At 35.0% G+C, this 20,853-nt stretch overlaps 1 protein-coding gene and 1 pseudogene across 1 annotated transcript; both read left to right on the top strand.

Annotated features, from left to right (window-relative positions):
* The first annotated feature begins 155 nt into the window (after window positions 1–155).
* Window positions 156–4,155, top strand: LOC111314414 (oleoyl-acyl carrier protein thioesterase 1, chloroplastic-like). Its single transcript, XM_022915758.2, has 7 exons — window positions 156–637; window positions 1,550–1,683; window positions 1,766–1,879; window positions 2,291–2,386; window positions 3,319–3,406; window positions 3,486–3,554; window positions 3,676–4,155. The coding sequence occupies exons 1-7, from the start codon at window positions 290–292 to the stop codon at window positions 3,952–3,954; spliced, it is 1,128 nt and encodes a 375-aa protein (XP_022771493.2). The 5' UTR covers window positions 156–289; the 3' UTR covers window positions 3,955–4,155.
* A 10,504-nt stretch (window positions 4,156–14,659) lies between these two features.
* Window positions 14,660–19,929, top strand: LOC111314415 (oleoyl-acyl carrier protein thioesterase 1, chloroplastic-like; annotated as a pseudogene).
* The last annotated feature ends 924 nt before the right edge of the window (window positions 19,930–20,853 follow it).

Below are 20,853 nucleotides of genomic sequence, written 5' to 3'. Positions count from 1 at the left end.
ATAATACTAATTGCTAAATTATTGCTCAGGAAATGCGGAACTTCTCCCTGGTAATAATAAAAAATAAGTACATAATCACGTGTGAGGAACATTAATCTCGTAAATCATGTGCAACCCAGTCGTAATTGGAAACCACTGTCTGTATCCCCGCAATCCAAAACAGATCCTCCTCGGTCCCATCAAAGTATCAAATAAACCAAAAAAATAGCAAGCGCGAACAAGAAAAAAACTGCTGAAGCAGTGAAGGTAGGTTTCTTGTCTTTGTTGCCAAAAGCAAAAGGAGAGAGAGATGTTGAAGCTTTCTTCTTGTAATGTGACGGACCAAATTAACGCCTTGGGTCAATGTAGATTCGTGGGTTCACCTGACCCACTCTCCTTTCGCCGGCGTACTCCGGTCGTGGTCTCCTGTTCTCCGTCCTGTAGACTCAGCCTGACGCCGGTTCAAGCCGTTCTGTCGGGCCAGCAACAATTCGGGACGGATCTGGGCGAATCCGGATTGGTTAGTTTGGCTGACCGGCTCCGGTTGGGTAGCTTGACGGAAGATGGGTTGTCTTATAAAGAAAAGTTTATTGTGAGGTGTTATGAGGTTGGGATTAACAAAACTGCCACTATTGAAACCATTGCTAATCTCTTGCAGGTATCTTTTTTTTCTTTCTTTTTTCAAAATCGGAGTTTGAAGTTATTTTTATTTGTTTTCATGCATTTTGGGATTGTTTTTCAAAGTTGAAATTTGGGGATTAGCGATATAAAAAAGTTGGGATTTTGAAAGCATCTGAGTATGCTAGTTTAGCTTTATTTATTTACATGCGATTGTCAATTTTCGAATTTTTTTTAACTTTATTGTTGGAAAATGTTACAGAACTTCATGCCTTTTCTGATGGTTACTTTCTTGAGTTTTTTTATATTGGTCGGTGCATTGAATCTTATTCTGTGTATTTTGTAAGTTTTGATATTGAAATTGATTAAATAAAAGCTAAAAGGCTAAAAGGCTAAAATACTAAAAAAACCCCTTCAACTATTTCACTTTTCTTAAATAAGCTCTTATACGCCTTATTTTTTTATTTGTATCCAAATAAGCCCTTTTTTTAGACAAAGGATTGATTTATATTAATGGCTTATTTAGGTACAAGTTGTAAGTTAAGGGCAGATTTGGGCGTAAATTAAAAGTGAAAGGCTTATTTGGATGTAATAAAAGTATAAAGACTTATCTAAATAAAGTGGTAAAGTTCAGGGGCTTTTTTATTCTTTTAGCCAAGCTAAAATTGAATGTTGAAGCTGGTAAGTTTTTATAAAAGGGATCTATTTAGCTTTGAATTGATTTCTATTTACTCATTTTTATAGGATTTGACAAACTTCACTTTAGGAACTCTACCTTAGGTTTTGCTCTTTCCTTTTTTGGTTGGGTCATTTAACAATGGTTGGTTTCCATATATAGTTTATACCTGCAAATTATCTGTTAATTTAGTTATACCTTGGTGACAAGTTTTAGTAACTGTGTATAAAATGAAAAATACCACATTTTCAAATTTTGTTTCTTTATTCTTTACAGGAGGTTGGAGGTAATCATGCTCAAAGTGTTGGATTTTCAAGAGATGGGTTTGCTACCTCTCCCACCATGAGAAAATTGCATCTCATATGGGTGACTGCACGCATGCACATCGAAGTATACAAATACCCTGCTTGGTGCGTATTTGTGTCCTTAATTTAACAACATTTTCCATTTCTAATTTATTTTTGACAGTTCGATGTTGATTTTGTGGCGTAGGAGTGATGTGATTGAAATAGAAACGTGGTGCCAAAATGAGGGTAGAATTGGAACCAGAAGGGACTGGATTCTAAAGGACTTTGCTACTGGTGAAGTTATTGGAAGAGCTACAAGGTCATCTTGAGTTTTCCCCCCTACCGTCTTCCCCCTGTTGCCTTTTCTGTGCATATTAGAATATTCATAACATGAAAAGACTGGAGGGCGTTGTAATTTTTTATGCACTATGGTCCACGGTGAACATTTACATTAAAGTTAGAAATTATTTACTGGTTGTTTAGATTCTTTCCTGTGAATAATTCATCCTGCAAAACCTGCTGCACTTTCCCATCTGTATAATCTGGTTCTTTCCTGTTGTATTTTACTTCTATCTTGAGTTAAAGTCTCTATCATGAATGCCATTGGGATTTTCTTCATTTGTGCAATATCTTTTCTAGATTGACCGCACTGATCGGAATTAATGTGTTCTTATATATTTCTTAAGATTAGATGTATTCTGAAAGCTGATCTCATGTGGTATGATTTCAGCAAGTGGGTGATGATGAACCAGTACACTAGGAGGCTGCAGAAAGTTAGTGATGATGTCAAGGAAGAATATTTAGTCTTCTGTCCACGAAAACCTCGGTAGGTGCTTTTCCTTACCTGTAGGCTAAATTGTAGCATTTTTAATTTCTTTAATTACCTAATTTAATGTGATGCTGAATAAGGATGACATGGTTATTCTCCATTAAGTACCTTGTGTTATTCTGTCCAATTTCTGAATTGCTAATGCCCAATGCTATATCAAAGTTGTGACTGAAGCTGGATGCCTGATAGAATAAGTGCCTAATATCAAATGAGTTGTAAAAAATTGCAACGATTCCCATAGGATTTTCGAGGCCTGAAAATATGTGTGTTTATCTAGCTTGAAAAGCTCGAAAATGATTAAGGGAGGCCAATTTAAGAATTTTTATTAATGAATCTCTCCTTTTACATATAAAAAATGTGATTGAAGATTCTTGGAAATGGGTCATTTGGAGTACAGTTCTAAGCTGTTTTTTGAGGTCAGGTCAGTGACACTAGAAATGGCTCAATGATTTCAACTGTTAAGTTTGATGTCAGTCTTTTAATGTGGTTTGCCAAGAAGAGATTAGGAACATTTTGGCAAACATGAAGACAGTGTTGTAATTGCATATTAGAACTTTCAAATTTATTTGCTTTGCATGCCCCACTTCATGATCAAAGTTGACTGAAGCTGGATCGGGTACTCAATAATATAAACGCCTCATGTCAACTGACTCATTGGAATTTGAAATTAATCTTTTAAGATGGTGGACTAAATGTTCAAGTTATTGGAAACTTTAGAATCTGGATTTTTTGTTGTATGAAATGTTGTGAAAATGCTGAAGACAGTACAATCTCCAGCTTACAGGATAAAATTTGCAACTCGTGTATCAGTATGTTAGTATAGCTGAACTTCATAAGTTCAAGTTACATTTTCCCTGTTCTCATTTATGCTATTTGCTTTAAGGAATATATTGTTTCTTGTTTAATTGATCCTCTTCTGGTGGTTACAGATTAGCATTTCCAGAGGAGAACAATAAAAGTTTGAAGAAAATTGCCGAATTAGAAGATCCTGTTCAGTATTCCAAGCTTGGGCTTATGGTAAGAATATCTGATTTATCTAAGCAATCAGCAAATTGTATATTCTTTCAAATTAGTAGTGTGCTTTCAAAATTTGCAGCCAAGAAGAGCTGATCTGGACATGAACCATCATGTCAATAATGTCACCTACATTGGATGGGTTCTGGAGGTCAGTAGAGAGGACATCCTAAAATTCCTTTTTTTCTTTAGACTTTCAATGTGCAAAAATGGTTGGTTTAATTGTTCCAGTTGATATCATAAGCTAACAATTATGCATGTCTGTTTGGCAGAGCATGCCTCAAGAGATCATTGACACCCACGAACTGCAAACTATAACGTTGGATTACAGGCGGGAAAGCCAACAGGATGATGTGGTTGATTCGCTTACCGGTCCAGAACCAGTGGAGGGTACTGAAACAATATCAGAGCTTCATGGAACAAATGGGTCTGCAGCTACAAGAGAAGACAATGAGGACTGCCATCAGTTTTTGCATCTCTTGAGGTTGTCTAGTGATGGACAGGAAATAAATCGAGGTCGTACTGAATGGAGAAAGAAACCTGCGAGATAAGGAAATTAGTTTTATTAAACTTTTCCTTCTTTCTCAATTTGCAGCTTCACCATTTTTTTTTTTTTTGGTTTTTTTATTTTCTTATTCACTCCCAAAGGATTTTGCTTCAAACTTAGTAGTTGTAGGGTGTGTATTGTGGCGTGGAGCTTGAATTAGATATAGCAATAGAAAATTTTGCAATAAAAATTTATCGTTGATGCACCCGCTGCTTCCATTTTTAGTTTGTTTTTTTTCCAGCAATAGTTCATGAATACGTAACCTAAAAAATAAGATTTGAAATTCCGGTTTATGGATCTTTTGCTTTAAAACAGATTTCTTTAGTGTATAGATAATTTTTTAGCAAATCCCTCGTAGAAAGAGTTGATACTGACGAATACAAATAATGCATGTTTCATCCACATCCAAATGGCTTAGAAATTGAAGTCTAATGAAGTAGCCCATGATCAGGGATCACCATTTCTTTTCCATGTAGAAAAATGGGCTAGAGTTTATATTAAAAAAAAAAATACAAATAAACCTACAGAATAATGGTCTATCACTGATCAGTGATCACCATACATCCTTGAACTATCAATATTACACATGCACACCATTAAAAAAAACACAACTAAACATTACAATTCCATACATTCCGAGCCCTGAGATTAGTCCATGAAAATAACCGAACTACCAAAATTAACTGATGCCATACTGGAGCTAAAGATCATGCTAAATGCAATCCTTAATAGAGACATACATGGTACATGACTAACTAAGCCCTATTTGTAGCTACTTTTTAACGTTTTGAATCAGCATAGGCAGGTCAGATTACGAGAATTGTATTCATTCAATATGTTTTTGGGTTGCCAACCCCTGATCCAATATGTTATAGTCGCAAAATTTCTAGTGATGTCCTCAATATTATCACTCTTTTAGTGTTATTAACAATATCTATCGTCTGGGTAACTTTCTTTTGCCTCCTCCAGCATAGCTTGAAAGGTTTCACGCTCTATATTGTTTGAAAGCTTGGCACCCTCATAACCTCTGCCAGAAAAAGAGTTTTTGAGACAAAAAAAAAAGAGAAGCCATAAATTAACTGGAAACTCAGAATCATATGGACAGAGCATTGTTACCTCTTCCACAAGATCAAACCATCATTGTGGGAAGAAATCACAACCATGATAATCTACAATGTTTCCCTCTTCTTCCATCACAGACCTTCAGACTTGGACACATTAAAATCAAATGCATACTACTAATGCTAATTGACTTAATTCATTGTTGAAAACTTTCAAGTGGCAGATTTTCTGATTTCAAAATACTCTTTCTTTCATGGACTTAATCATTGTTGAAAAACAAGCAAAAATCAGGAATAAAACCCATAAATTAAAACAAAAAAGCTTACGAAGGACATAGTAAAGTACGTATAGAATCCAAGTCCACCAAGAAAATAGTCAAAATTTTATGGTTGATGACGTGACACTGCAGGTCGGCGTCCCAGCCGTTGACCAAATCCCCTATATTTATGTGGCGGAGCTGGGTGGCCTCCGCGAGAGCAGAAGAAGTCGTCGTTTTGCGAGTTTCAGGCGTGCCCCTCAGCAAAATCTTCAGCATCTGCCTCTTATTGCTGTGTGGAGCAAAGGAGGTTTCAAGGGCAATTCGGTTATTCCACGTTTTTAGCTTTTCATGTATTTCGAATTCGGCCCATCAAAGGGCTGATGGCTCATATAGGTTGAATTTATTTTTAATGGATGACAGCAAGATTTTCCGTCTTTAAACAAACCAATCTTCCATGTGAATTGAGAAAAGCATTAATTTCTCCTTGCATGGATTTTATTTTACTTTACCGGCATACACATATTTTAGCATGGACGAAGGCAACCGCTGGGAAATGTAAGTGAGGTTGACAGACATTCAACCGCTTCATCTTCACCTCCAAACAGTAATTACTGTACGAATTTTAGACATCAGAAGGCTCCATGTAAAGAGAAATGCTTAATCCAAAAGCAAATCCCATTTACTACAATTTAATCTTGGAGGACCATATCCATCAATGAAGATGCTCCAAATTTTCATATGCGACAATCACAACAGCCTAAGACGTACACATTTAATAGCAAATCATGGGACATGTAGCGTTGATTAGCAGTTTAGCATCATCACCTGCCATGGCCAATCGGTAATTATTATTTGAAGGTTTCTAAAAGAACCAAGTTCCCCATTGCATAATGCAGTAATTATACCCCCCAAATCAAGTAAAAGAACATCAGAATTGCAATATAAAACGGGGTTCCATGCAAAAGATTGAAAGACAGAAGCAATAGTCGGTATGGAGAAGAAAATCGCCGAAGCAACATTTTCTTCTTTTTCTTATGCCCTCTCTTCTAACTGAAGGAGGGAGGGAAATGCCAGCCAGAGACGAAGTTTACAGTCCCCAAAGTCTCCTTGGTCCTTGGGGTCTTCCTTTATTTGGTTGGCCACTTCCCCTGTTCAAGCCACCTAGGCTTGAAGGGTGCTGCGGAGGTAAATAAACCTGGGGAACCACGGAATAAGGCCGATGGACAGCGAACAGAAGTGACTAAAAGCGATGGCAATGCCATCGACCCATTCCCGTAACCACAGAGAAAACTTATCGTGGCGGTGTTAATAAAAAGTGTCGAATAGGGGGAACACTCCTTGTAGTTTATTGTACCACCTACTTTGAGTAATGGATATCCTATTGTTAGTGCCTTCGCACTTTGAATAAATGTAAGTTCACAAGCTTCTCTCGTTCTTTGCCTTGTAATCGTCTCTCATCAATTTTGGGGCAAAGCAGGTTCTATAAATAAGTAAGCATCCAAACAATTAAAAAAGTTATCTAGATACGTATAACAATAACAGCCCCACCAAAAACAGCCCTCCATGTTCATAAAAAAATTAAAGTTAACAAAGTTGATTCAGCCTACCTTAAGCCTAAGGCTGATAATTGCCTGTTTTTAAAACTGGAAAAGGGTCATGTCAAGCGTAGGATTTAGGACTGCAGTTCGACAATAGGTACTTAGGCTACGACCTTTCAATCCGACCCAACTTGACTAACGTTATTCACCTTTTCCAGCAAAAACAGGCAGACGACCGAAACCAATCAGTTCATGAACCTCAGCATAAGGTGCAGTTAAAGGGACCAAACACAGGCAACCTAAATCATTGACTTTAATGTCTTTTACCGTACATAAATAAGTTGTCAATGTTGGGCTAAAAGCCTCAAATCCAATCACACCAACGAAAGTGAAATCAAACAATAAATCAAACACATAAGAGACAACAATTTAACGTGGTTCAGTCCAATTGACTTACATCCACGGATGAGAAACAAGATCCACTAGTTACAGAGAATTACAAACATACATCATATCATCAACCCCACTCAACAATCAATACTCATAAGACACTCTCAATCTCCTCTAGTCCTATGAAATATTCTCTACACAAACAAACATAAACCCAAACTCTTGTGCACCTTTTCAACACAACCAAACACATACCCATATGTTCCCATACATCATACTTATGTGGACCCTCTCAATCTCCTCTAGTCCACTCACAAACAAATATACACACCCATAAGACGTAGAGCCACAATACTCCTATGGGGTGTCTATCCCACAAAACTCTACAACTCTCTTACATCTTTTTCTCATACATAACCCTTCTCTTATAAGTCAAACTTGCCTATTAAGAATCTCTTTCCTTTTAAAATTATTCTCTTGCAAGTCAAACTTACCTATTAAGAATCCTCTTTCTCTTTGAATTCTTCTTTTGCAAGTCTTCTTGTCCATCAAGCAATATCTGACAAATCTCTAACAAATCTCAAACAAATCTCTTATGGGATTTGAGTCAATATTCCCAACAATCTCCACCTTGACTCAAATTCCATCAATCATCTGTCTTCATGCTAGACATGCTTGGCTCCACTTACAATGGAAGTCTTACAATCATATTCTCTTCTCTTGTGTCTTCACGCTTCATACAAACCAATCCTCAATCTTAAACTCGAACTCTTCTCTTAAATCGAGCTCCTCTAAGCTTACTTCTTCTCATGTCTCAAACCAAGCTCTTCCCATATCTCGAATTGTCAACTCTTCTCATGTCTCGAACCATCGGCTCTTCTCACATCTTGAATCTTTAACTCTTCTCACGTCTCTGATACCACTTGTTGGAGAACACCACAGCTCTGATACCACTTGTTGGAGAACACCACAGCTCTGATACCACTTGTTGGGAAATACCACAATACCTACGCGCAGCAACCACACACAAAATAACAAGCTCAAATCAAGAATAAGAACACACAAATATATTTGGTTCGGCCCAACTCAAAATGGCCTACTTCAAATCTAATTCACTATCAAATAAGTCTTTACAATGGTGAGACTTTTAGAATGAGAAAAGTCTCCTAAAACTCCTTACTCAAAACTTAACCCAAAACCCAATTACACCCTTTAATAGCCTACTCACTTAGCTATTCTCTTGGTGTCTAACTCTCTGGGGTTACTAAACTAAAACTAAAACATCTTATTTATAGGGGTGAAACCCTTTATACCTTTACTAAACTCCCGATGTGGGATACAAGACAAATTCAAACTTACTTAACTTTCGATGTGGGATTCTGAGATTCAAGGCAAATCCCAACAAATGGTAGTACTCCGAAGAGTTTGTGGGATAAGCTTGAAGGTATTTATGCTTCGAAGTCGTTGACTAATAGATTATGTTTGAAGATGGATCTGTATTCTCTGAAGATGGAAGAAGGTATGAGTCTTCATAATCACCTGAATGAATTTAATAAATTGGTTTCTCAATTGTTAGCGATTTCTGTTGATGAGTTAAAAGATGAAGAGAAGGCTTTAATTTTGCTGGCATCTTTGCCCAAGTCTTATAGGCCTTTAGTTCAGACTGTGTTGGTAGGTAGGTCTACTTTAAAGTTGGATGATGTGACTGCTTTATTGCGTGAGAATGAAAGGTTTATGGGAGCTCAGAACTCATCACCTGTGGGGAGTACACTAACTGTAGAGGGTTTTGATCGAGGGAGGACTCAAAAGAGGATTGATGGATCAAGATGGAGATCTAAGTCAAGAGACAGAGATTATAGTGATGTAGAATGTTATTATTGTGGTGAGAAGGGACATATCCAAGTACGCTGCAGGAAGCTGAGAAGGGATATGGCTGCTTTCAAAAGGGCGAATGATGAGAAGAAATCAGATGAAGAAAAGAGTGATACTGCTGCTATTTTGTCTGATGATGATGATGTTGTTTTGACAACTTGTGTGGATGAGACCCAGACTTTGAAAAGTGACAAAGGTTGGGTTTTAGATTCAGCTGCTACAGTTCATGTTTGCAATGATAGGAGCTGCTTTGTGGAGTTGAATGAGAATGAAAAGTATGGGGATATTGTGATTGCTAACAAAGAAAAGGTGCAGATTCAAGGCATTGGGAGTGTTCGCCTTAGATCTCACAATGGTGTTATTAGGACACTTCGTCATGTAAGGTATGTACCAAATTGTCACTACAATTTGATTGCTTTAGGTGAGTTATCTTCTCGGGGATACACATTTTATGGTAGTAATGATTGGTTGAAAGTGTATAAGAATGGTAGTGTGATTCTACAAGGGAATAGGGTCAATCACTTGTACATGTTTGATGGAAGCTCAGTTGCTGGAATGCCTGTGATGAAAGAAAAGAAGAAAGGTAAGCATGTTAGCTTTGCAGATACTGTTGAAGTGTTTGGAGATTCAAGTCAAGGGAGGATTTGTTGGGATTTGCCTTGAATCTCAGAATCCCACATCGAAAGTTAAGTAAGTTTGAATTTGTCTTGTATCCCACATCGGGAGTTTAGTAAAGGTATAAAGGGTTTCACCCCTATAAATAAGATGTTTTAGTTTTAGTTTAGTAACCCCAGAGAGTTAGACACCAAGAGAATAGCTAAGTGAGTAGGCTATTAAAGGGTGTAATTGGGTTTTGGGTTAAGTTTTGAGTAAGGAGTTTTAGGAGACTTTTCTCATTCTAAAAGTCTCACCATTGTAAAGACTTATTTGATAGTGAATTAGATTTGAAGTAGGCCATTTTGAGTTGGGCCGAACCAAATATATTTGTGTGTTCTTATTCTTGATTTGAGCTTGTTATTTTGTGTGTGGTTGCTGCGCGTGGGTATTGTGGTATTTCCCAACAGTCAAGTCCCATTCCAGATAACAATGAAGCTGAGCTGACCAAATTATCAACAGGGAGATATGCATACATCTAAGAAAGCAAATAAAGCCTGCTCAGACAATTAATAAAAAAGATTGTCTACTAAAACACGGTTTAAAACTGCACGTCAGAAATTCCAAATTTCCAAAAATAGCTCCACTGATACCCCAAATCCATTGCATCTTTCTCTTCTCAAGGGCAGTTTGTCTTAGCCCAGAAATAAAACAAGAATCATCACCAGAACATAATTTAAAAGAATACATAATAGCATTCTAATAGCTGCCACATCTCAACAATATTGAAAGAACATCTTCAAGCCCCCATACCACTATAGTGAACAAAATGCTTTAGAAAAATAGACGAGTAACATATCAGACATAGATTTAGATAAAACTCATCCATGAAAATACAGCATCCAAGAACATAAGGCAGACATGCACATCTTCCACAATGAATATTCACAGTATAAATATTATTCACTTTCAACACCTGTGACTTCATATTCTTTCCGTAATAGAAATTTAACCTAAAAAAAAGATATAGAATAATAAACTTACGTTACTAGTCAAGTATGAAGCTCATATTCAACTGGCAGATGGAAGGAAGACCCTAATTAGTTCCTTCGCAGTGACTCTTTTCCTGCAAGTTGGGCATTTCCCCTGGGCAGCTATTGCAGCTTTAATGCATGCCTTGCAGAAAATGTGCTCACACCTAGTTGACATCTCCTCGGCTAATGAACCCATGCAAATTGGACAATTGAAGGTTGGCTCCTTTGGAGGTGGCTGCGGTTTTCTAATTTCCTCAACCTGCCAATAAAATAGTTCGTGAATCTTAAACATGAAATAAAAAGAGGTGCACCTATATGAGAGCATGTGCATGGACAAAAATAGAAAGAGATCTCCAATCAGAATGTCTTAGATCTAATGACCAGCCAAATATGTAAAATATTTCCTTGAAAATATTTTACATTACATCTTTTGAATAAGTGTCGAGGAGCCAGAGTTGTGTGGGTTACACTAGATGGGGAGCAGTTCAAAGAAATCCTGTGGCTCGCAGGGCTTTACTAGAAAAGCAGAGGAGCTTTATCCATGGAAAGAAGACTTACTCACAAGGGGCAACGTCTCAAAGGAGTAACGACTACTTTACCCTACAGTTTCCTCAATCATGAAGAAACGTAACAACTCAGAGCAGCCACCACGCCAACGACGCCAAAGCACTGTTCATTTATCCCCAAGATGGATGTTTTAATGATTATTGATGAGCATGATGCCAAATGAGGACAACAAGCCAACAACAAATATATAGCTGTTTGCACTTTCTTTATTAAATGGCTTTGTTATTTGCATATACTGCAACTAATTTGTTGTGACACTGTGCAAACTGATTCAAGGTGAATAAGTAAGGATTTGGCCATGATGTTGTAGTTCTAACCAGTGATCCAAGTAGCCACATTGTTAATACAATTGCATTTTGAGATGCGATTTCCGGTATGTAGCTTTGAGAAACAACTTTTTAAGTACAGAAGTCTACTTCAATTTTGCAAATGGAAAGTTATGAGACTGCATTATCACTGCTGTTACTGCCTCAATGTATGAGACTGTAACTATTGTCCATTACAGGCTTCCAATTGCTGATAGTTCCCCATTTCAGATAGATTGTTGGAGAAGGTTTTTTTTTTTTTTTTGGTTATTTAATACAAACTTGGCAAATTCTTTACCTGAGGAATGCTCCTTGGTGCTCAAGATGACGCTTTAGCGTCTGTGTCATTGAGCCCACTTTTCTCTTTATTGTTCTATTCTACTCTCATTGAACGACCCTAATTGCAATAATAGCTGTTTGACAAAATTTCTCAAAGAATACTTAGCTATATTCAAGACTAAGTGCCACGGAAGGAAAGCACTAAAAGCAAGTTCTTCAAAACCCTATTTACAAAAGAAAAGCAAAGAGAAGTCGATTGAATATTCTTTGACTTCTCCCCACTTACCTAATTTCTGTCAAAATTTAGCAGTCGAAAGATATTTAGTGAATCCGTGGATGTAGTAACAGATTTCTTTTTTTTCTTGCTGCCTATGCCCGAATTCCACACTCTCTTGCTTAAAATAATGCATTTGTTCTTTCGTGCACATATTGTTTGATAAAATGTCGAATTGAAATTATTAAAGCACTTTTGAAACTTGTGCTTGCTACTCAAGTTGGGTCCATGACTTGTCACCTGTCTGCTGCTTGATTCCATGATTATGGTAATTTGTTCTTTGGACTGTAAAATGTGATCATGATTTGCATATACAACAAAAATAATTTAAGAGAAATTCTAAATAATCTGAAAATGAATCAATCCCAATATAAAACCTTAGTTTTTTATTTTAAAGTTTATATTATTTATTATTTATTTTTTTAATTTGAATCATTTAACACATCCTTTAGCTTAAAATTTAACCTTCTTAAAAGATTCCCTCAACACATGAAAGATTAAGTTTACATAATAAAATAATATTTTTAAAAAAAGAGAAGTTAAATACAGGAGAGTAGTTGGCATTTGTAATCATATTTTAGTCTTAAACATCATATATTTCCTCTATTCTATTATTTTTATCCGTATTTTTTTAAGATGTTCCAAAATTATGTTTTATTTTTTTTAAATGTATAAAATTCTTATATTTTTATATTTAAAAATTATTTTTAATGATTTTTTATCTTTTGATATTAAAAATTATGAATCTTTGATTTTATAAAAAAAAAATTAAATTTTAATGCTAAATACATTAAAATTAATTTTTTAAAAATTTCATAAAAATTAATACATAATAAATATTTTAAAACAGAAGAAGTAATTTCTTTTATTAAATCATTAGTAATATTCCTAAATACATGCTTTGTGGTTGCGTACTGAATTATTTTGTCTTTATCCTAACTCCCCCTAATGTTGCTTTGTTTTCAAAGAGTAAAGTCAATAGTCAATACTTTCACAAATCACCTTCGTGCATGTGTCACGAGTCGAGATTTAAGTTTTAACTCGTACGATTTTAAGATCCGAATATCTATTCATCCGATATTTCGAATCAGTCTAATTATCATGATTCACACTTTTGTGAGGTATTATTCGTTTTGATCTTCTGATCTTACGGTTTTATCCTATAAAATGTGCTTCACAAGAAAAAAATAATATAAACCTTTTTATATCCAAGTGACCCTCTTTTTATATTCGATGTGAGATTTAAGACTCTTCCTTAGGTCCGTGACATTCTCTTCCATCCAATTTCGTGATGGAGTCTGATTATCTTATCTATCTCCCTCAAGGCGCTTGACGTAGATCGAACGGTTTAAAACTATCTTTGATATTACTTGTCATAAGTCGAGACTTAAGCTTCGACCCGTGCAGCTCCGGGACCCGAGCATTCACTCATCTAGTATTCTGGATCAGCCTATCTATCACGATTCACACCCTTGTGAGGTATTGTCCATTCTGACTTTCTGACTTCACAATTTTATCCTACAAAAAACGTCTCATAAAAAAGAGATGGTGTGAACTCTTTTATATCCTAGTGACCATTTTTTTATATTTGATGTGAGATTCAAGACTCTTCCTTAAATTCGTGACACATGAATCTCACTTCACTCCTTTCTCTCAATTTGATTCCAACTTAATTAATTCATCAAAAAATTTGTCTTATGTTAATAAAATACAATTAAATCTTCGACAAGCATAAGATAATTAGATCCATTCACTAATTAAAAATAAAATTAAAAGTAGGGAAGTTGAGTAATTTTTCATAGTCTAAACCTTAATTAAACAGATAGTGTCTTTTTTTTGAGAGAACTAAGAACACTTCTGTGTTGTTAATACTTTTGGAGTCGCCTTGGACTTATCATTGAGATTATCTTGCTAATCTTTGTTTTTTTGGAGTAATTGTTTTGGTGGAATGATTAACTTCCCCCCAAAGTTTTCTCCCATCTTATTGGTTAATTGACAATTGAAATTAGAACAAGAGATAAGAGCATATGAATTGGCCAATCAACTTCTAAAATAATTATCCAAGGCAATTGCGTGTTGCACTTGGATAAAGTTTCATCCATTATGGCCAATTCAATTTAATATACGTGGAAGGTAATTCTTTTATAAATTTGTTTGAATTAATCCTAAAATAAAATAAATAAAATAAAGAAAATTCTTTATGACTTAATCAAAAAATTCCAATAGTGATGAGGATTGGATTGGTAATATTTTTTTGGTACAAATTATATAATATAATATTTTTTTGTTTTTCAAATACTAATGATTATTATTCAATTATACTAATTGCTAAATTATTGAGCAGGAAACGTGGAGCTTCTATCTGGAAATTTAAAAACAAAAGTCAATGAATCACATGCGAAGAATGGTAATCTCGTAATTTATGTCCAAACCCAGTCGTAATTGGAAACCATTGTCTGTGTCCCCACAATCCACAACAGTTCCTCCTCGGTCCCATCACAGTATAAATAAACCAAAAAAATAGCAAACGCGAACATGAGAAAACCAGCTGAGGCAGTGAAGCAAGGGTTCTTGTCTTTGTTGCCAAAAGCAGAAGGAGAGAGAGATGTTGAATCTTTCTTCTTGCTATGTGACGGACCAAATTAAGGCCTTTGCTCAATGTCGATTCGTGGGTTCACCTGACCCACTCTCCTTTCACGGCGTACTCCAGTCGTGGTCTCCTGCTCTCCGTCCTGCAGACTCAACCTGACGCCGGTTCAAGCCGTTCCGTCGGGCCAGCAACCATTTGGGACGGATTCGAGCGAATCCGGATTGGGTAGTTTGGCTGACTGGCTCCGGTTGGGTAGCTTGACGGAAGATGGGTTGTCTTATAAAGAAAAGTTTATTGTGAGGTGGTATGAGCTTGGGATTAACAAAACTGCCAATATTGAAACCATTGCTAATCTCTTGCAGGTATCTTTTTTATCTTCTTTTTTTTTTCAAAATCGGAGTTTGAAGTTATTTTTATTTGTTTTCATGCATTTTGGGATTGTTTTTCAAAGTTGAAATTTGAGGATTAGCGAGAAAAAAAAAGTTGGGATTTTAAGAGGTATGCTAGTTTAGCTTTATTTATTTACATGCAATTGTCAATTTTCGATTTTTTTTTGGACTTTACTGTTGGAAAATGTTACAGAACTTCATGCCTTTTCTGATGGTCACTTTCTTGGTTTTTTTTTGTATTGGTAGGTTTGGGTGCATTTTTTTTTGGTAAGAAAAAAAAATTGATTTGGGTGCATTGAATCTTATTCTGTGTAGTTTGTAAGTTTTGCTATTGAAATTGATTCAATAAAAGCTAAAAGGCTAAAATATTAAAAAAGCCCTTCAATTATTTTACTTTTTTTTAAAAATAAACTTTTATATTTTTATTATATTTAAATAATTTTTTATTTTTTATTTGCATCTGAATAAGTCTTTATTTTAAACAAAGAATTGATTTATATTAATGATTTATTTAAATACAAGTTGTAATAAGTTAATGGCATATTTGAGTATAAATTAAATGTTTAAAGTTTATTTGGATGTAATAAAAATATAAAACTTTATAACTTTTTTATTCTTTTAGCCAAGCTAAAATTAAATGTTGAAGCTGGTAAATTTTTATAAAAAGGATTATTTAGCTTTGAATTAATTTTTATTTACTCATTTTTATAGGATTTGACAAACCTCACTTTAGGAACTCTACCTTAGGTTTTGCTCTTTCCTTTTTTGGTTGGGTCATTTAACAATGGTTGGTTTCCATATACAGTTTGTACCTGCAAATTGTCTGTTAATTTAGTTATACCCTGGTGACAAGTTTTAGCAACTGTGTATAAAATGAGACATACCACATTTTCAAATTTTGTTTCTTTATTCTTTACAGGAGGTTGGAGTTAATCATGCTCAAAATGTTGGATTTTCAAGAGATGGGTTTGCTACCTCTCCCACCATGAGAAAATTGCATCTCATATGGGTGACTACCCGCATGCACATCGAAGTATACAAATACCCTGCTTGGTGGGTATTTGTGTCGTTCATTTAACAACATTTATTCTGGTTTTCCATTTCTAATTTATTTTTGACAGTTAGATGTTGATTTTGTGGCGTAGGAGAGATGTGATTGAAATAGAAACATGGTGCCAAAATGAGGGAAGAATTCGAATCAGAAGGGACTGGATTCTAAAGGACTTTGCTACCGGTGAAGTTATTGGAAGAGCTACAAGGTCATCTTGATTTCTCTCCCCCCTACCCTCTTCCCCTGTAGCCTTTTCTGTGCATGTTAGAATATTCATAACATGAAAAGACTGGAGGTCACTGTAATCTTTTATGCACTATGCAAAGATTTAAATAGTGGTATAACAGTGCTATTTCAGGTTACGCTACCATTCGTCATCGTTATTAAAAAAAAAAAAAGAGTTTGAATCTCGTCTATAGTGAATATATCGCAGTCATGAATTACGACGTAACATTGAATAGCAATAATAACAATCTGTTGTTGTCTGTTACTCCGTTTTTCATTCAAAAATTCAAAAAAAAAATTTTCATTTGATTCGGTTTAAAAACTTAAAATAAAAAACAGTAAAAAAGAAAATAAATATCAATTTACAAATTCAAAACAAAAAAAAACTCACAAAACTTTCAAAAATATAAATTCTCTCAAATTCAATTTCAATCAAGATCAAAGATATACAGTTTAAGGTAAGTAATTAATGCAGCACTCAAATTATTTTTATTTTTTAATTTTCAAATTTATTGTGATTTTGTGTGTTTAGAATTGGATTGAGCTACGGTGCATTGGTAGAAAGGGACAGGAGTTGCTGAAACTTAAAATGAAATACAAGAGATGAAAGTGAGACTTGAGGTTGATGGAAACGAGTAAATAGCACACACATAAAACAAAAAAAAAGAGAACTGAGAGATGGGAATGAGGATGAAGGTTTAGAAAAAAAAATATTTAATGCAAGGTGGGGGGATGAAAAGTTCTGTATGTTTGTGCAATTTAATCAAAAGGCAGAAGGCTGTCAAGTTTGATTTATTGTAAGCTCATAAAAAGCAATTCTCTTGGCCTATAAATAGTAATGCTCTTATTTAATTTATGGATGTTTAATCACTTATTATTTGATTTATGCATAATATAATTTAATAATAATTTGATAAGCAGGTAATTAAATAATTAAATATATCATTCGTTATGATTATTTATTTTTCACATGTTTATTTATTTCTTATTATTTTCTAATTATCATATGAATAATTTTTTAAATATAAATATTTTACGATAAATATTTTTTTAAATAAATAAAACACATGATATGATATAAATTACTTTAAAAATCATAAAATAAGAGGTTTTATGATTAATAATTAAAATTATTATATTTTATAGCAAGTTGAACAAAATTTAAAAAAATTTATGACCGCGATAGCCGTAATGATCACGAAAAATCTCCGTTATATCCGCAATCGTGACAAACACGACATGACTGAAAATATGACTACTACCATTTGAATCCCTGGCATTATGGTCCACGGTGAACATTTACATTAAAGTTAGAATTTGTTCAGTGGTTGTTTAGATTCTGTCCTGCGAATAGTTCATCCTGCAAAACCTGCTGCACTCGCCCATCTGTATAATCTGGTTCCTTCCTGTTGTATTATACTTCTATTTTGAGTTAAAGTCTCTATCATGAATGCCATTGGGATTTTCTTCATTTGTGCAATATCTTTTCTAGATTGACTATGCTGATCGGAATTAATGTGTTCTTATATATTTCTTAAGATTAGATGTATTCTGAAAGCTAATCTCATGTGGTTTGATTTCAGCAAGTGGGTGATGATGAACCAGTACACTAGGAGGCTACAGAAAGTTAGTGATGATGTCAAGGAAGAAACATTTAGTCCACTTTCCACGAAAACCTCGGTAGGTGCTTTTCCTTACCTGGAGGCTAAATTATAGCATTTTTAATTTCTTTAATTACCTCATTTAATGTGATGCTGAATAAGGATGACATGATTATTCTCCATTAAGTAACTTCCTTGTGTTATTCGATCCAATTTCTGAATTGCTAATGCCCAATGCTATATCAAAGTTGTGACTTAAGTTGGATGCCTGATAGAATAAGTGCCTAACATCAACTGAGTTGTAAAAAATTGCAACAATTCCCGTAGGATTTTCGAGGCTTGAAAATATGTGTTTGTCTAGCCTGAAAGGCTCAAAAACGATTTAAGAGAGGCCAATTTAAGAATTTTTATTAATGAATCTCTCCTTTTACATATAAAAAATGTGATTGAAGATTCTTGGAACTGGGTTATTTGGAGTACAGTTCTAAACAGTTTTTTAAGGTCAGGTCAGTGACACTAGAAATTGCTCAATGATTTCAACTGTTAAATTTGATGTCAGTCTGTTAATGTGGTTTGCCAAGAAGAGATTAGGAACATTTTGGTAAACATGAAGACAGTCCGTTGTAATTGCATATTAGAACTTTTGAATTTATTTGCTTTGAATGCCCCACTTCGTGATCAAAGTTGACTGAAGCTGGATAGGGTACTCAATAGTATAAATGCCTCATGTCAACTGACTCATCGGAATTTGAAATTAATCTTTTAAGATGGTGGACTAAATGTTCAAGTTATTGGAAACTTTAGATCGGGATTTTTTGTTGTATGAAACGTTGTGAAAATGCTGAAGACAGTACAATCTCCAGCTTACAGGATAAAATTTTCAACTCGTTTATCAGTATGTTAGTATAGCTGACTTCATAAGTTCAAGTTACATTTTCACTGTTCTCATTTATGCTATTTGTTTCAAGGGATATATTGTTTCTTATTTAATTGATCCTCTTTTGGCATTTACAGATTAGCATTTCCAGAGGAGAACAATAAAAGTTTGAAGAAAATTGGCAAATTAGAAGATCCTGTTCAGTTTTCCAAGCTAGGGCTTATGGTAAGAATATCTGATTTATCTAAGCAATAATCAAATTGTATATTCTTTCAAATTATTAGTGTGCTTTCAAAATTTGCAGCCAAGAGTAGCTGATCTGGACATGAACCATCATGTCAATAATGTCACCTACATTGGATGGGTTCTGAAGGTCAGTAGAGAGGACATCCTAAAATTCTTTTTTTTCTGTAGACTTTCAATGTCCAAAAGTGGTTGGTTTACCCGTTCCAGTTGATATTATAAGCTAACAAATATGCATGTCTGTTTGGCAGAGCATGCCTCGAGAGATCATTGACACCAACGAAGTGCAAACCATAACGTTGGATTACAGGCGGGAATGCCTACAGGATGATGAGGTTGATTCGCTTACCGGTCCAGAACCAGTGGAGGGTACTGAAACAGTATCAGAGCTTCATGGAACAAATGGGTCTGCAGCTACAAGAGAAGACAATGAGCACTGCCCTCAGTTTTTGCATCTCTTGAGATTGTCTAGTGATGGACAGGAAATGAATCGAGCTCGTACTGAATAGAGAAAGAAACCTGCGAGATGAGTAAATTAGTTTTACTAAACTTTTCCTCAATTTTCAGCTTCACGTCTTTGATTTTTGGGTGTTTCTATTTTCTTATTCACTCCCAAAGGATTTTGCTTCAAACTCAGTAGTTGTAGGGTGTGTATTGTGGCGTGGAGCTTGAATTAGGTATAGCAATAGAAAATTGCTATAAACATTTATCATTGATGCACCCACTACTTCCACTTTTAGTTTGTTTTTCTTCAGCAATGGTTCATGACTAGGTAACCTAATAAATAAGATTTGAAATTTCGATTTATGAATCTTTTACTTTAAAACAGATTTGTAAAGTGTATAGATCATTTTTCAGCAATCCCCCGTAGAAAACCGACGAAGGCAAATAAAGCACGTTGCATCCACATCCAAATGTATTAGAGACTCAAGTCTAATGAGGTAGCCCATCATCGGAGATGAACATTTCTTTTACAAGTAGAAAAAAGGGCAATAATTTTTTTTAAAACAAGGAAAACCTACAAAATAATGGTCTATCACTGATCAGTGATCACCATGCATCCTTGAACTATCAAAGTTACACTAACACACCATTAAAAAAGAACACACAAAACTAAACATTGCAATCCCATACATTCCGACAACCGAGATCAGTCCATGAAAATAACCAAACTACCAAAATTAACTGATCTCATATCAGAGCTAAAGCTCAAGCTAAAAGCAATCCTTAATAGAGACACACATGATACATGACTAACTAAGCCCTATTTGCAGCTACTTTTTAACGTGTTGAATCAGCATAGGCAGGGTAGATTACGAAAATTGTATTCATTCAAGATGTTGGTGGTGCCAACATCTGATCCAATATGTTATAGTTGCAAAATTTCTAGTGATGTCCTCAATATTATTACTCTTTTAGAGCTATTAACAATATCCATCGTCTGGGTAACTTTCTTTTGCCTCCTCCAACATAGCTTGAAAGATTTCACACTGTATATTGTTTGAAAGCTTGCAACCCTCTGCCAGAAAAAGAGTTTTTGAGACCGAAAGGAAAAAACCCAAGTAAATGAACTGGAAACTCAAATCATATGGACAGAGCACTGGCACTTCTTCCACAAGATCAAACCATCATTAAGGTTGAGGAAAGAAATTACAACCATGATAATCTTCAATGTTTCCCCCTTCTTCCATCACAGACCTTCAGACTTGGACACATTAAAATCAAATGCATACTACTAATGCTAATTGACTTA

This window comes from Durio zibethinus, chromosome 23 (assembly GCF_047325235.1).
Source record: "Durio zibethinus cultivar Kanyao isolate XHJ-2024 chromosome 23, ASM4732523v1, whole genome shotgun sequence".
In the NCBI taxonomy this organism is placed as follows: Eukaryota; Viridiplantae; Streptophyta; class Magnoliopsida; order Malvales; family Malvaceae; genus Durio; species Durio zibethinus.
Note: the sequence above shows the minus strand (reverse complement) of the source record. Positions and strands in the feature narration are given on the sequence as shown.

Bases quoted from the DNA above. Each gene is read 5' to 3' on its own strand.
- LOC111314414 (XM_022915758.2), top strand. From the start codon at position 290: ATGTTGAAGCTTTCTTCTTGTAATGTGACGGACCAAATTAACGCCTTG. The intron at 1,880-2,290 runs GTCATCTTGAGT...GTATGATTTCAG, and splicing joins GTTATTGGAAGAGCTACAAG to CAAGTGGGTGATGATGAACC. The intron at 3,555-3,675 runs GTCAGTAGAGAG...TCTGTTTGGCAG, and splicing joins ACATTGGATGGGTTCTGGAG to AGCATGCCTCAAGAGATCAT.